The sequence below is a fragment of the Ylistrum balloti genome, unplaced genomic scaffold (assembly GCF_031769215.1).
Source record: "Ylistrum balloti isolate Yb309-2 unplaced genomic scaffold, AGI_CSIRO_Ybal_v1 Utg370294, whole genome shotgun sequence".
Taxonomy (NCBI): domain Eukaryota; kingdom Metazoa; phylum Mollusca; class Bivalvia; order Pectinida; family Pectinidae; genus Ylistrum; species Ylistrum balloti.
This window is the reverse complement of record NW_026782222.1, coordinates 661,972-678,942: the sequence shown is the minus strand read 5'-3', so window position 1 is coordinate 678,942 and position 16,971 is coordinate 661,972. Positions and strand designations below refer to the sequence as shown.

Below are 16,971 nucleotides of genomic sequence, written 5' to 3'. Positions count from 1 at the left end.
GTTTTCTTTCGTTCCTGGTTATGCAATGTTGAATTTTGAAACTCACAGGAAAAAATCAAACTGTCATGGGTAATTTAAAAAAATTATGAAAATATAATTTCTGTTTCTCCAGAGAAGTACTTGATGGATCTTTCTCAAAAATTTATGTACCTTCCTATTTGTCCTTTTACATATTTCGTTGGGAAATGACCTAGCAGGCAGTAATGTTGAATTAAAGCTGAAGTAAACACATACATATTGGACAGGCAAGGTCCCTCTTACATATCTAATTAAGAAAAGAAAAAAAAAGTTTGTTTGGGTAACACACGTAGATTAAAAGACACACAGATAAACAGATATTGAATGAAGAATAATTTATTTCACAAAGTAACATAAATCATACAGGGATAAAATAGATACAGATCTAATATTGCTTCAACATATATACTTCCCTACTTTTACAACATCATGTTATCACCGGCTGGTCAAAAGTCCTTTGTAACAAGAGACATTGGTTAACACCATTATATGATAGTATCTTGAACACTTTTCAGAGTATCTATGTTGTAAGCCAACTCAACAATCTGCAGTCTGGTATGTTTGATCTCAATAATAATCCACCACGTAAATTATGATGTCCAAAATCATGTCTACTTAATGATTTCGAAACTTTTATATTGCTTCTGTGTTATCGTTTGTTCATCTTTGAAAATGCATCTATCAATTCTTGACTGAGGACTTCCTGTTTTCTTCAGCCATCTTTTCCTGCAAAAGGTAAAACATCCATTGTAAATTCACAACAAGGGCTGTGCTCAGCATCACACAGTTCCTAAAATGTCATATCTCTCTGCCTTCATCCTTCTTCCCTCTATAAAACCTTGCTATGTTATATGTATTTGGGGCCTTTCCCTGAACCTTTCTGTGCAAGTGTACAGTGAGCCTACCCCTCTACCACACCATTTACATTACATATATTGGAAGGCCACACATCTCCTTTATGCTTTGTAATGCGTATTGGGTGATCACTTTTACCCTACAACATTCAGTGTAATGTATAATGAGGGACCATTTCCAATGCCTTTCTATACTGTATGCACTTGGGGACCACCCCTTTCCTTAACCTTTCAATGTTACAAGTATTGTGAAACAGCACCTTACTACACCTTTATATGTAATGTATATTGGGGGACCAACTCTCTCCTACACCTTTATATGTAATGTATATTGGGGGACCACCTCTCCTACACCTTTATATGTAATGTATATTGGGGGACCACCTCTCTCCTACACCTTTATATGTAATGTATATTGGGGGACCAGCTCTCTCCTACACCTTTATATGTAATGTATATTAGGGGACCACCTCTCCTACACCTTTATATGTAATGTATACTGGGGGACCACCTCTCTCCTACACCTTTATATGTAATGTATACTGGGGGACCACCTCTCACCTACACCTTTCTATGTAATGTATATTGGGGGACCAGCTCTCTCCTACACCTTTATATGTAATGTATATTGGGGGACCACCTCTCCTACACCTTTATATGTAATGTATACTGGGGGACCACCTCTCACCTACACCTTTCTATGTAATGTATATTGGGGGACCAGCTCTCTCCTACACCTTTATATGTAATGTATATTGGGGGACCAGCTCTCCTACACCTTTATATGTAATGTATATTGGGGGACCAGCTCTCTCCTACACCTTTATATGTAATGTATATTGGGGGACCACCTCTCTCCTACACCTTTATATGTAATGTATACTGGGGGACCAGCTCTCTCCTACACCTTTATATGTAATGTATATTGGGGGACCACCTCTCCTACACCTTTATATGTAATGTATATTGGGGGACCAGCTCTTACCTACACCTTTCTATGTAATGTATATTGGGGGACCACCTCTCTCCTACACCTTTATATGTAATTATACTGGGGGACCACCTCTCACCTACACCTTTATATGTAATGTATATTAGGGGACCACCTCTCTCCTACACCTTTATATGTAATGTATACTGGGGGACCACCTCTCTCCTACACCTTTATATGTAATGTATATTGGGGGACCACGTCTCTCCTACACCTTTATATGTAATGTGTATTGGGGGACCACCTCTCTCCTACACCTTTATATGTAATGTATAGTGGGGGACCACCTCTCTCCTACACCTTTATATGTAATGTGTACTGGGGGACCACCTCTCTCCTACACCTTTATATGTAATGTGTATTGGGGGACCACCTCTCTCCTACACCTTTATATGTAATGTATATTAGGGGACCAGCTCTCTCCTACACCTTTATATGTAATGTATATTGGGGGACCACCTCTCTCCTACACCTTTATATGTAATGTATATTGGGGGACCACCTCTCTCCTACACCTTTATATGTAATGTATATTGGGGGACCAGCTCTCCTACACCTTTATATGTAATGTATATTGGGGGACCACCTCTCACCTACACCTTTATATGTAATGTATACTGGGGGACCAGCTCTCTCCTACACCTTTATATGTAATGTATATTGGGGGACCACCTCTCCTACACCTTTCTATGTAATGTATATTGGGGAACCACCTCTCCTACACCTTTATATGTAATGTATATTGGGGGACCACGTCTCTCCTACACCTTTATATGTAATGTATATTGGGGGACCAGCTCTCTCCTACACCTTTATATGTAATGTATACTGGGGGACCAGCTCTCTCCTACACCTTTATATGTAATGTATATTGGGGGACCTCCTCTCCTACACCTTTATATGTAATGTATATTGGGGGACCAGCTCTCACCTACACCTTTCTATGTAATGTATATTGGGGGACCACCTCTCTCCTACACCTTTATATGTAATGTATACTGGGGGACCATCTCTCCTACACCTTTCTATGTAATGTATATTGGGGGACCACCTCTCTCCTACACCTTTATATGTAATGTATACTGGGGGACCAGCTCTCTCCTACACCTTTATATGTAATGTATACTGGGGGACCAGCTCTCTCCTACACCTTTATATGTAATGTATATTGGGGGACCACCTCTCTCCTACACCTTTATATGTAATGTATATTGGGGGACCACCTCTCTCCTACACCTTTCTATGTAATGTATATTGAGGGACCACCTCTCTCCTACACCTTTCTATATAATTTATATTGGGGGACCAGCTCTCTCCTACACCTTTATATGTAATGTATATTGGGGGACCACCTCTCTCCTACACTTTTATATGTAATGTGTACTGGGGGACCATCTCTCTTCTACACCTTTCTATGTAATGTATATTGAGGGACCACCTCTCTCCTACACCTTTCTATATAATTTATATTGGGGGACCAGCTCTCTCCTACACCTTTATATGTAATGTATATTGGGGGACCACCTCTCTCCTACACTTTTATATGTAATGTATATTGGGGGACCAGCTCTCTCCTACATCTTTATATGTAATGTATATTGGGGGACCACCTCTCTCCTACACCTTTATATGTAATGTATATTGGGGGACCACCTCTCTCCTACACCTTTATATGTAATGTATATTGGGGGACCACGTCTCTCCTACACCTTTATATGTAATGTGTATTGGGGGACCACCTCTCTCCTACACCTTTATATGTAATGTATAGTGGGGGACCACCTCTCTCCTACACCTTTATATGTAATGTGTACTGGGGGACCACCTCTCTCCTACACCTTTATATGTAATGTGTATTGGGGGACCACCTCTCTCCTACACCTTTATATGTAATGTATATTAGGGGACCAGCTCTCTCCTACACCTTTATATGTAATGTATATTGGGGGACCACCTCTCTCCTACACCTTTATATGTAATGTATATTGGGGGACCACCTCTCTCCTACACCTTTATATGTAATGTATAGTGGGGGACCACCTCTCTCCTACACCTTTATATGTAATGTGTACTGGGGGACCACCTCTCTCCTACACCTTTATATGTAATGTGTATTGGGGGACCACCTCTCTCCTACACCTTTATATGTAATGTATATTAGGGGACCAGCTCTCTCCTACACCTTTATATGTAATGTATATTGGGGGACCACCTCTCTCCTACACCTTTATATGTAATGTATATTGGGGGACCACCTCTCTCCTACACCTTTATATGTAATGTATAGTGGGGGACCACCTCTCTCCTACACCTTTATATGTAATGTATATTGGGGGACCACGTCTCTCCTACACCTGTATATGTAATGTGTACTGAAGACAACCTCTCATACACCTGTCTATGAAACATGTGTTTGAGGACCACCCTTCTTCTGCAGTCAATTGGTATTTTGTATGTATCTATTGGATTACAATCATTAATGTCCCCATTCTTACATGACATATGTGATCTAAGCATTTTATACCTTCTCAAGGCCCCCTCTTAAGCCCCTTGTGTTTGTTATTTTTTGTATTGCTCCATTCCAGTCATGTCTGGAGGCCTCAGACAAAGTGAGACTTCTCACAACTGTTTTCTTACATAATAATTAATTGAATTGCTGAGAAATCACTGGAGTTGACAAGTGACAAAACACAATTGGGATTCTGACATGAAGTTATCTGTAAATCAATAGAATGTGATACCTATTTGGCCTACTTTCACAATATTAACCGAGACATACAATATATGTACAATTATTTCTTGAAAATTACTAAAGTCTTTTATTTCTGGTTTTATCAAGTTAACACACAGTCTTGGATTTACAAATTTTAATTGTTTGTTTCATGTTTTTATGACCTTTTTCAGTCTTTCTCTTTAAAAATTAAAGACCGTTTATAACAATATTTAAACATCCTATAATTCATTACAAACACTTAACTTTACAAAGAACTGATTTTTCCTGAAAACACTGCCAGCATGATTGTATTTTTAACTCTATAATCTTGAACACTCACATGTCCTTGAGCTCCTTCTCTGGGCCTTGCATTTTGCCCTCAACCGAGCCACGATGCGTATTTTGAACAAAGCCTACAAGTCCCCGCTTTGTCGCATTCTTCTGTGTGTACTGAAACAAAGGTTGACACCGGATTTGAACTATATAACATAATATGCACAATTTAAGTAAAACTGTGACTGTAACATTCTGCAACATGATCACAGAAATTAACAGAGAACAATATTTCTCTTCTCTGAAGAATTCTGGATGATTGCTGAAAATTTATTGAACATCTAAGCTGACACATCCAGTAAAGTTGTAGTTAATGAGGACAGTGAAACAAACACTCCCTGTTTTAAATATTATTACCAAGTCTACAATATTTTACTCAAAATCAGCAGACATAATTAAGAAAGAAATCATTTGATTAAGCCATCAGCAAAATATTATCTTGTAAGCTTGTACATACATGTACCAATAAATTTCTAACTAGGTTTTCTGGTTGCTGAAAATTTTTGACAAGGTCGTGTTCAGGAAAAGTTGACAGTAAATGCATAAATGCTATGAAATATATACTAGTATCAGCTCCTTGAAATTGATCTAAACAGCAATTCACCATCACCAATAATAAACTTGTATTCATTTGTCAAAGGATACCTTTATGATCATTAAATACATGTATCAATTACATCATTTCAAAAATTTCCCAACCTGAAGTGTTTAAAATCTAAGCTTGCTATTACTGTTTTTTTCTATCCTGGAGAGTCCTGTGCAAATTATCCTGGGAGGCCTTGTTTATCAAGGGATACCCTGTCTAGTTTACACTGGGATACCCTGTCTAGTTTATACTAGGATACCATGTCTAGTTTATCCTGGGATACTGTCTAGTTTATACTGGGATACCCTGTCTAGTTTATACTTGGATATCCTGTCTAGTTTATACTGGGATGACCTGTTTAGTTGATACTGGGGTACCCTGTCTTGTTTATACTGGGATACCCTGTCTAGTTTATACTGGGATGACCTGTTTAGTTGATACTGGGGTACCCTGTCTTGTTTATACTGGGATACCCTTTCTAGTTTATACTGGGATACCATGTCTAGTTTATATTTGGATACCCTGTCTAGTTGATACTGGGATACTGTCTAGTGTATACTGGGATACCCTGTCTAGTTGATACTGGGATGTCCTGTTTAGTTTATACTGGGATACCCTGTCTAGTTTAGTTTATACTGGGATACTGGGATACCATGTCTAGTTTATCCTGGGATACTGTCTAGTTTATACTGGGATACCCTGTCTAGTTGATACTGGGATGCCCTGTTTAGTTTATACTGGGATACCCTGTCTAGTTTATACTGGGATACCCTGTCTAGTTTATACTGGGATACCATGTCTAGTTTATCCTGGGATACTGTCTAGGGATACCTTGTCTAGTTGATACTGGGATGCCCTGTCTAGTTGATACTAGGATACCCTGTTTAGTTTATATTAGGATACCCTGTCTAGTTTACACTGGGATACCCTGTCTAGTTTATACTGGGATACCATGTCTAGTTTATCCTGGGATACTGTCTAGTTTATACTGGGATACCCTGTCTAGTTGATACTGGGATGCCCTGTCTGTTTAGTTTATACTGGGATACCCTGTCTAGTTTATACTGGGATACCCTTTCTAGTTTATACTGGGATACCATGTCTAGTTTATACTGGGATACTGTCTAGTTTATACTGGGATACCCTGTCTAGTTGATACTGGGATACCCTGTCTAGTTTATACTGGGATACCCTGTTTATTTTATACTGGGATACCCTGTCTAGTTTATACTGGGATACACTGTCTAGTTTATACTGGGATACCCTGTCTAGTTTATACTGGGATACTGTCTAGTTTATACTGGGATACCCTGTCTAGTTTACACTGGGATACCCTGGGATACCCTGTCTAGTTGTATACTGGGATACCCTGTCTAGTTTATACTGGGATACCCTGTCTAGTTTATACTGGGATACCCTGTCTAGTTTATACTGGGATACCCTGTCTAGTTTATACTGGGATACCCTGTCTAGTTTATACTGGGATACCCTGTCTAGTTTATACTGGGATACCCTGTCTAGTTTATACTGGGATACCCTGTCTAGTTTATACTGGGATACCCTGTCTAGTTTATACTGGGATACCCTGTCTAGTTTATACTGGGATACCCTGTCTAGTTTATACTGGGATACCCTGTCTAGTTGTCTAGTATACTGGGATACCCTGTCTAGTTTATACTAGTTTTATACTGGGATACCCTGTCTAGTTTACTGGGATACCCTGGGATATACCTGTCTAGTTTATACTGGGATACCCTGTCTAGTTTATACTGGGATACCCTGTCTAGTTTACTGGGATACCCTGTCTAGTTTATACTGGGATACCCTTTCTAATTTATACTGGGATACCCTGTCTAGTTTATACTGGGATACCCTGTCTAGTTTATACTGGGATACCCTGTCTAGTTTATACTGGGATACCCTGTCTAGTTTATACTGGGATACACTGTCTAGTTTATACTGAGATATCCTGTCTAGTTTATACTGGGATACCCTGTCTAGATACTGGGATACATGTCTAGTTTATACTGGGATACTGTCTAGTTTATACTGGGATACCCTGTCTAGTTTATCCTGGGATACTGTCTAGTTTATACTGGGATACCCTGTCTAGTTGATACTGGGATACCCTGTCTAGTTTACACTGGGATACCCTTTCTAGTTTATACTGGGATACCATGTCTAGTTTATCCTGGGATACTGTCTAGTTTATACTGGGTTAACCTGTCTAGTTTATACTGGGATATCCTGTCTAGTTTATACTGGGATACCCTGTCTAGTTTATACTGGGATACCCTGTCTAGTTTATACTGGGATAACCTGTTTATTTTATACTGGGATACTGTCTAGTTTACACTGGGATACCCTGTCTAGTTTATACTGGGATACCATGTCTAGTTTATCCTGGGATACCATCTAGTTTATACTGGGATACCCTGTCTAGTTTATACTGGGATACCCTGTTTAGTTTACACTGGGATACCCTGTCTAGTTTATACTGGGATACCATGTCTAGTTTATCCTGGGATACTGTCTAGTTTACACTGGGATACCCTGTCTAGTTTATACTGGGATACCATGTCTAGTTTATCCTGGGATACTGTCTAGTTTATACTGGGATACCCTGTCTAGTTGATACTGGGATGCCCTGTTTAGTTTATACTGGGATACCCTGTTTAGTTTATACTGGGATACCCTGTCTAGTTTATACTGGGATACCCTGTCTAGTTTATACTGGGATACACTGTCTAGTTTATACTGGGATATCCTGTCTAGTTTATACTGGGATACTGTCTAGTTTATACTGGGATACAGCTGTCTAGTTTACACTGGGATACCCTTTCTAGTTTATACTGGGATACCATGTCTAGTTTATATTTGGATACCCTGTCTAGTTGATACCGGGATACTGTCTTGTTTATACTGGGATGCCCTGTTTAGTTGATACTGGGGTACCCTGTCTTGTTTATACTGGGATACCCTGTCTAGTTTACACTGGGATACCCTGTCTAGTTCATACTGGGATACCATGTCTAGTTTATCCTGGGATACTGTCTAGTTTATACTGGGATACCCTGTCTAGTTGATACTGGGATGCCCTGTTTAGTTTATACTGGGATACCCTGTCTAGTTTACACTGGGATACCATGTCTAGTTTACACTGGGATACCCTGTCTAGTTCATACTGGGATACCATATCTAGTTTATCCTGGGATACTGTCTAGTTTATACTGGGATACCTTGTCTAGTTGATACTGGGATGCCCTGTCTAGTTGATACTGGGATACCCTGTTTAGTTGATATTAGGATACCCTGTTTAGTTTACACTGGGATACCCTGTCTAGTTTATACTGGGATACCATGTCTAGTTTATCCTGGGATACTGTCTAGTTTATACTGGGATACTGTCTAGTTTATACTGGGATACCCTGTCTAGTTGATACTGGGATGCCCTGTTTAGTTTATACTGGGATACCCTGTCTAGTTGATACTGGGATACCCTGTCTAGTTTATACTGGGATACCATGTCTAGTTTATCCTGGGATACCCTGTCTAGTTGATACTGGGATACTGTCTAGTTGATACTGGGATACCCTGTCTAGTTTACACTGGGATACCCTGTCTGGTTCATACTGGGATACCATGTCTAGTTTATCCTGGGATACTGTCTAGTTTATACTGGGATACCTTGTCTAGTTGATACTGGGATGCCCTGTCTAGTTGATACTGGGATACCCTGTTTAGTTTATATTAGGATACCCTGTCTAGTTTACACTGGGATACCCTTTCTAGTTTATACTGGGATACCATGTCTAGTTTATCCTGGGATACTGTCTAGTTTATACTGGGTTAACCTGTCTAGTTGATACTGGGATACCCTGTCTAGTTTATACTGGGATACCCTGTCTAGTTGATACTGGGATACCCTGTCTAGTTTACACTGGGATACCCTTTCTAGTTTATACTGGGATACCATGTCTAGTTTATCCTGGGATACTGGGATACCCTGTCTAGTTTATACTGGGATACCCTGTCTAGTTGATACTGGGATACCCTGTCTAGTTTATACTGGGATACCCTGTTTATTTTATACTGGGATACCCTGTCTAGTTGATACTGGGATACCCTGTCTAGTTTACACTGGGATACCCTGTCTAGTTTACACTGGGATACCCTGTCTGGTTCATACTGGGATACTGTCTAGTTTATACTGGGATACCCTGTCTAGTTTATACTGGGATATCCTGTCTAGTTTATACTTGGATACCCTGTCTATTTTATACTGGGATACTGTCTATTTTATACTGGGTTATACCCTGTCTAGTTTATACTGGGATACTGTCTGTCTGGGAGTTTATACTGGGATGCCCTGTTTGGTTTACCCTGTCTAGTTTATACTGGGATACCCTGTCTATTTTATACTTGGATACCCAGTCTAGTTTATATTGGGATACCCTGTCTAGTCGATACTGGGATAATGTCTAGTTTATACTGGGATACCCTGTCTAGTTCAAACTGGGATACCCTGTCTAGTTGATACTGGGATACCCTGTCTAGTTTATACTGGGATACCCTGTCTAGTTTATACTGGGATACCCTGTCTAGTTTATACTGGGATACACTGTCTAGTTTATACTGGGATACCCTGTCTAGTTTATACTGGGATACTGTCTAGTTTATACTGGGATACCCTGTCTAGTTTATACTGGGATATCCTGTCTAGTTTATACAGGGATACCAGGACTAGTTTATACAGGGATACTGTCTAGTTTATACTGGGTTAACCTGTCTAGTTTATACTGGGATATCCTGTCTAGTTTATACTGGGATACCCTGTCTAGTTTATACTGGGATATCCTGTCTAGTTTATACTGGGATACCCTGTCTATTTTATACTTGGATACCCAGTCTAGTTTATATTGGGATACCCTGTCTAGTTGATACTGGGATACTGTCTAGTTTATACTGGGATACCCTGTCTAGTTGATACTGGGATACCCTGTCTATTTTATACTTGGATACCCAGTCTAGTTTATATTGGGATACCCTGTCTAGTTTATACTGGGATACACTGTCTAGTTTATACTGGGATATCCTGTCTAGTTTATACTGGGATACTGTCTAGTTTATACTGGGATACCCTGTCTAGTTGATACTGGGATACCCTGTCTAGTTTATACTGGGATACCCTGTCTAGTTTATACTGGAATACCCTGTCTAGTTTATGCTGGGATATCCTGTCTAGTTTATACTGGGATACAGCTGTCTATTTCATCCTGGGTACCCTGTCTTGTTTATACTGGGATATCCTGTCTAGTTTATACAGAAATACCCTGTCTAGTTTATACTGGGGTACCCTGTTTAGTTGATACTGGGATACCCTGTCTAGTTTATACTGGAATACACTGTCTGGTTTATACTCATTACCCTGTCTAATTTATCCTTGGGCACCTTGTCTAGGTTAACTCATCACTGATGAATAGCAATACAATGTTTCCATACCGATGGCTTTATTACAAAGCAATAATTGGGAACTGAACTTTCCCACTGTCATGCATTGTGCAGTATCATCCTGCATTTTTTTTTCAAATGCCTTCACATTCTAAAATGTTTGTAGTTCATTAAGAGAATGCTCTGCTTGCAAAAAATTGGTGACATTTGCAGCTGAAGACCTTTGGGATATGTAAAAGATTACACTCTGACGTCATACTGTGAGCCTATTAGAGGTAATGTCATTGATATGAGGACTGCACTAAGCACAACATCGCCTTACAGGATTCTAGAAAAACTAACTCAATTACTCAACAGACATCTGGGAACACAATAGTCAAGATGGAACTCATTTCATGGTTAAAGGGCTTAATATTGATATGAAATGAAGATGGATTTGTGTGTGTGTGTCATTCCATTTGTCTTGGAATGCCTTATTTCCGTCCATTTTCAGGCATGTGTTTTCATCATATCTAGACTCCCAGACATTTACATCATGATGTTGGTACCTCACATTTCTACACCACTTTGCTTACTGTCAATATATAGGTGACCAAAGGTCACAGGTCAAAGGTCAAATAAATACCAGTAATCAATATTTTTTTGATCAGAATGAAATTGAATAATTTATCATATTGTTTATTTTCAAATGTCAATATACAATTTCAAGTCATGTTATACATGTAGTTCTTCCAGTTAAGCTGACATTATATAACAATGACTTATTAGTTTCTGGTCTGAAAGTTACATATCAGATATAAAAAAAAATTATAATTAAATTAATTAATTAATTAATTAATTAATTATATAATAAAAAATGATAAGAAAGAATGAACAAAAAACTTACCTTGCGAAAGAAAACACCTGAAATATAAACAATAAATGAAGATAATTTCATTGTGTGTAAATATAACAGAACAAAGAATTGAAACATAGATTTAAAGCTGTGCTTTTCTCAATAATTTGTATATTGATTGTAACACATACAATGATTGTTGAGATCATACAGAAACTAAACTTATACAGACTTGTTACATACATATTTAGCGAATAATAACATAAAAAAAAACAGTAAGTATCCTTAGAGGGTTACATCATAATTCTTGCCTTCCTTTTTAAGGTATTACATGATACCATTTGCCAATCACATCAGGATATCTTTATTCCGAAGAGGCTGTGATAGCTCAGTCCTTTTGCTGGCCACATAACCTTCTGTGTAGGTGGAGGTTGTGTGGTTATATGCTCTCTAATCTTATGTTCATGTTTCACAGGTAGCTGAGAAATGGACTGGTCTGTGCTGTCATGGTTGTGTCCTTTGGCAAGACATTTTACCCCATTTGCTTTGGATGACATGCAACAGGCCTTCCATATGTTGTTCATTGAGGTAACCACCAGCTACTACACGAAGGCCAGTCTCAAAATGCCTGGCTGTTTATGATGTGATAAATTCAACCAAAAATAATTTCTTTCAGCCTTAACTAGGTTGGTTTATGTCAAATGTCACCAAGATATACTCATCCAGACAAATATGAGACTTTCCATGTGCAAAGCAGTGGTGGTTTATTTAAACATAAACATTGTACATTGTAGATATACTGATGTGTGGTCCTGAGTGATGGTCTATTTAGACAGGTGACACTGTACAATGTAGATATATTGATATGTGGTCCTGAGTGATGGTCTATTTAGACAGGTGACACTACAATATAGATATACTGATGTGTGGTCCTGAGTGGTGGTCTATTTAGACAGGTGACGCTGTACAATGCAGATGTACTGACATGTAGTCCTTAATGGTGGTCTATTAAGACAGGTGACACTACCATGTAGATATATTGATATGTGGTCCTGAGTGGTGGTCTATTTAGACAGGTAACACTGTACAATGTAGATATACTGATGTGTGGTCCTGAGTGGTGGTCTATTTAGACAGGTGACACTGTACAATGTAGATGTACTGACATGTAGTCCTTAATGGTGGTCTATTAAGACAGGTGACACTACCATGTAGATATATTGATGTGTGGTCCAGTGATATCATGGTAGCTGTCAGTATATTGTTGTAATACTGGTGACTGAAGGTATATAAGGAATTTTATGTCAGCTCAAAATTATGATACCAACAGTAAATACATTGCTTATTTCAAAAGATTCATGTATTTCTGAATTAATGAGGTTATACATATAAAACCCTGGAGTAGATATTTAATGTTATCCTCCTACTCTTATTGACAGTGAACCTTCCTAATTCACACACTTATTTGTTACTTTACAACAGCGCAGTAATGTTTATTGCAGCGTGGGCGACAGATTATTCAGTCATCACATTGTAGTGTGATGCTTTTTCTCGTCCCTCTGGTGCTTCTTTGAGATACCAGACATCTAATTGGACAGGAAAAAAAAGGGAAATGAAATTTTTTAGAAATCTTTCAGCAGTGTGTATTTTTTTCCTGTTGCATACATGCTATCATCATCTCAAGACATTTGTCAATTAAATTGCAAGTGTGGCCCAGTCATTCCTTAGATTGTGGTAGTGAACAGGATCGTCCTGATCTTAACCATCCACATGATATATTGATCTACTTTTGTGAGGACTTAAGTGTAGAGGAAAGAATTCCGTATAGAAAAATCATGTAACGTTCTCCAACATTACAGATTTGTGTAACTTATGGTGAATCCTTATATGTTTATTTACTTTACGTATACACATATCACTTGTATAAATTCAGTTTCAGTTGTCTGTGTTTAATCCCGTGTAGAATTATCAGAAAAATTCTACAGGCACTGATAAAGATTTAGGTTAGATGGAAATACTCATTTCTTGACATAGACGAAAATATTGATTTTCTATCATTGATTCAAATGTTTATTTCTGACAAACAGTAAATCATTCTATGGTGTAATCAAACTTTTTTTTCATTAATTCCCTGAAAGGTAGGAAAATATCTTCATCCAAATTATGTAACAGAAAAAGATTGTAATGAAACACTAATTAAATTATTAAATTGAGATGGTTGCCATGAAAACAAGGAAACAAATTGGAGATTATACCTACATATTTTATGTAACTGTTTTAAACAATGAATTGGTACCAATTTATACCAATCTCCATGCTTGAAAAACTCATCCAAAATCTAGATAGAAAAAGATTTTTTAATAAAAAACAGTAAGAAGTTAGAAACACCTTTGACTTTGACAGTAGATTTAATTGACAATACAATAACCATGTTTGAGAAAGTCATCAGAAATGTTGAACAGTTTAATAGTCCTTACATCAGCAAACAACAATTTACAATACAATATCCATCATGAGACATGAAAGAATATCAGATTTATTAAGTATAAAAAATTACCAGTAATAGTGATTTTGTTCCATCAAATCAAGAGAATCAAAATTTACTTTTTTCTAAATACGTAAGTTACAGAAGTAGACAGTGTTATAAGCCTTGGTGATGACGCCTGTCCTGTTTTAATGGGAATGTTCATAAAATGTGAATAGAAATACATACAAAGGGCAATAACTCTTCAAAAACAAATGCTGAATAAAAAAAATGCTGTATAGGAATACACTATATCTACTGGGTAGTTAAAATCAGATCTCTCATTTCAAATTGTTTTCTGCACCTGATTTCATAAAGATCTGAATAAGCCTACAGGAATTACCAATTTGATGACCTCTAACATGAAATAATAAGCAAAGGTCAGCTGGTCTATATGTTTTCAAACGATCATTGACTTTGATATACCGGGTACAACATCTGCAACTCCTCAATTTTCAATTTTCGGGGTAAAAAATTGAATGCAAGTTTACAATTGTTGAAAAGGATAATGCAGAAAGTTAGTAATCAAATTTCACTTCAGCAGGTAATAATACTGTGAAGAGAGTTAACTATGGTCACCCTGTTTCTAAGCTGTTGGAGAATTAAAACTTTTTTGGCTCAGTTGGTAGTGCTATGGGTTATTACATTAGAGACTGGCTGAGATTGATTTCTGTCGAGGAACCCAAGAGGAATGTGCATTTTTCAGTTCTTTCACATTGAATTGGCACCCAAACAAATCCAATTGGTTGTAGTATATGAAAGTTCAAGACTAAAAAAGGAAAGTATTCAATTGCAAAAGCTTCAGGTTGGTGTGTCTTGCAAATAGTGTTGAATACGGTCTCTGTCATTCAGTTGATGGAGCATGCTTCTTTGGCTCATTTGGTATTGCAATAGACTACCTTGCTAGAGACCCAGTTTCAATTCCTGTCACAGCAATCAGCAGAAATGTCTATTTTTCTGCATTTCTTTCACAAAGTTGTAATAGGAAGGAGTAATGAAAATCACCCTGTCACTGCTGGGGTTCAAACTAAAAGGGAAATTCCCACAAATTCAGGCTAATAAGGTGACTTGAACTCTCAATTTTGACATTCTTCCATCCTTCACTAAATTTTTGACCCCAAAGACATAAACAACCCAGGTTCATATCTCCAAAGAAACATCTCAATCTCCTTCATTTTCAGTCACATTATAAAAAGGTTCTTTATCAATAAATTTTCTAACAATTTTCTTATTTAGTAGAATGATAAGACAGAACTAATAATGACCTTATATTTGTTTTGTAACGGTTGTGTATTTTTCACTAAATTGTGTAGTAAGAGTGTCTTGCATATAATGTTAAATACAGTCTCTATTATTTGGATAACAGAATGTTTTTTTTTGGCTCAGCTGGTAGAGCTGTATGTAATCACACCAGAGGCATATAACTTTGATACCTGTAAAAGTATTCTGCAGGAATGATAATTTTTTCTGTGATCTATAGCAATGGCATCTTTCAAGTTGTGGTATTTAGAATCACGGACAGAGACTGAGAAAGAAAAACATAGGCAATAGCTGTCTTAATACTGTCTCTTGTCACTCTGCTGATGGAGTCATGGACTATCATGCTGCAGATCCAAGTTCCATTCCTATCAAAGTGCTTGGCAGGAATGTCTTTCTTTTCCTGTTACATTGTACTAATAATATATTAAAATCAGTAGCAAAACGATTTGTTTGTCAAGAGAAAAAAAATGAAATGAAATTGGTATCTTGTATGAACTTAAAAAACCATCTGAGTGTGAAGTAAAAATGTAGACATAAGAGAATGATCAGGAACAGACATGGCAGAGTGTTAATTGTCTATTGCGATAGAGTTTAAGGTGAATTCAAACAATCAGCAACAAACACGACATCCCAGAAATATACAAGAAAGGGATCTGGCGTTTCATACATGAACAGTAAATAAAAAGTGATACTATAATAGTAATTATTTAACGTACAAAACGTCTGATACCTGATTACAGAGTGATTCTCGACGCACCGACGATCATCACAATAAATGTGACAAGTTCTTTTTCTGATGTAAACTTAAATAGGCCTAGAACCTTACTGTTCAGAAGTAATGTGGGCCTACGTAACACGAGTTGCACTTTTTATCAGTGTATCTCTCCCCCAATCTAACATGTAATTATAACAATGTATCAAACAACTACCAGTCATGCAAATCACAAAGTCTGTCTCACCTTGTACTTTGCCGATAACCTCAAATTCTACGGAGAGCAGCACTCCACCAGTAGCCATCTGTTTACATGTGCAACGGATGTTTCAAGTGCCTGTATAACGAGGACTACGACTGGTGCAAAGTTCACATTACTGACCAATCAAATACCTCCTATTAGTACTAGTGGTGCGTTTGGCGGGGGCGTGACAGACCGTTCTGGCAGATCGTGGGTGTAGGTCCTTGATCCCACCCACGGCTCACACACAGTCGATGTAATATAGATTATAAATGCTAATGTACGCTGTACAGAATTTGAATAAAATACAATATATTTTGATATCAACACGATAAATTCCAATACTTAAATGCAGAATTATTTAATTTGTTGGATTTCAAATATTGAAATAAATGAATCGAATGCAGTCATTGTAAATGCCTTTGCCAATACATTGTATATTTCTGTTCTGTA

The 16,971-nt window shown here is 37.7% G+C and overlaps 1 protein-coding gene across 1 annotated transcript; it reads right to left on the bottom strand.

Moving 5' to 3' along the window:
• Positions 1-387: 387 nt before the first annotated feature.
• On the bottom strand, positions 388-16,582 carry LOC132553077 (acylphosphatase-1-like). Its single transcript, XM_060217286.1, has 4 exons — positions 16,525-16,582; positions 11,833-11,849; positions 4,917-5,026; positions 388-744 (listed from the first exon to the last, which is right to left on the bottom strand). The coding sequence occupies exons 1-4, from the start codon at positions 16,580-16,582 to the stop codon at positions 630-632; spliced, it is 300 nt and encodes a 99-aa protein (XP_060073269.1). The 3' UTR covers positions 388-629.
• Positions 16,583-16,971: the final 389 nt, after the last annotated feature.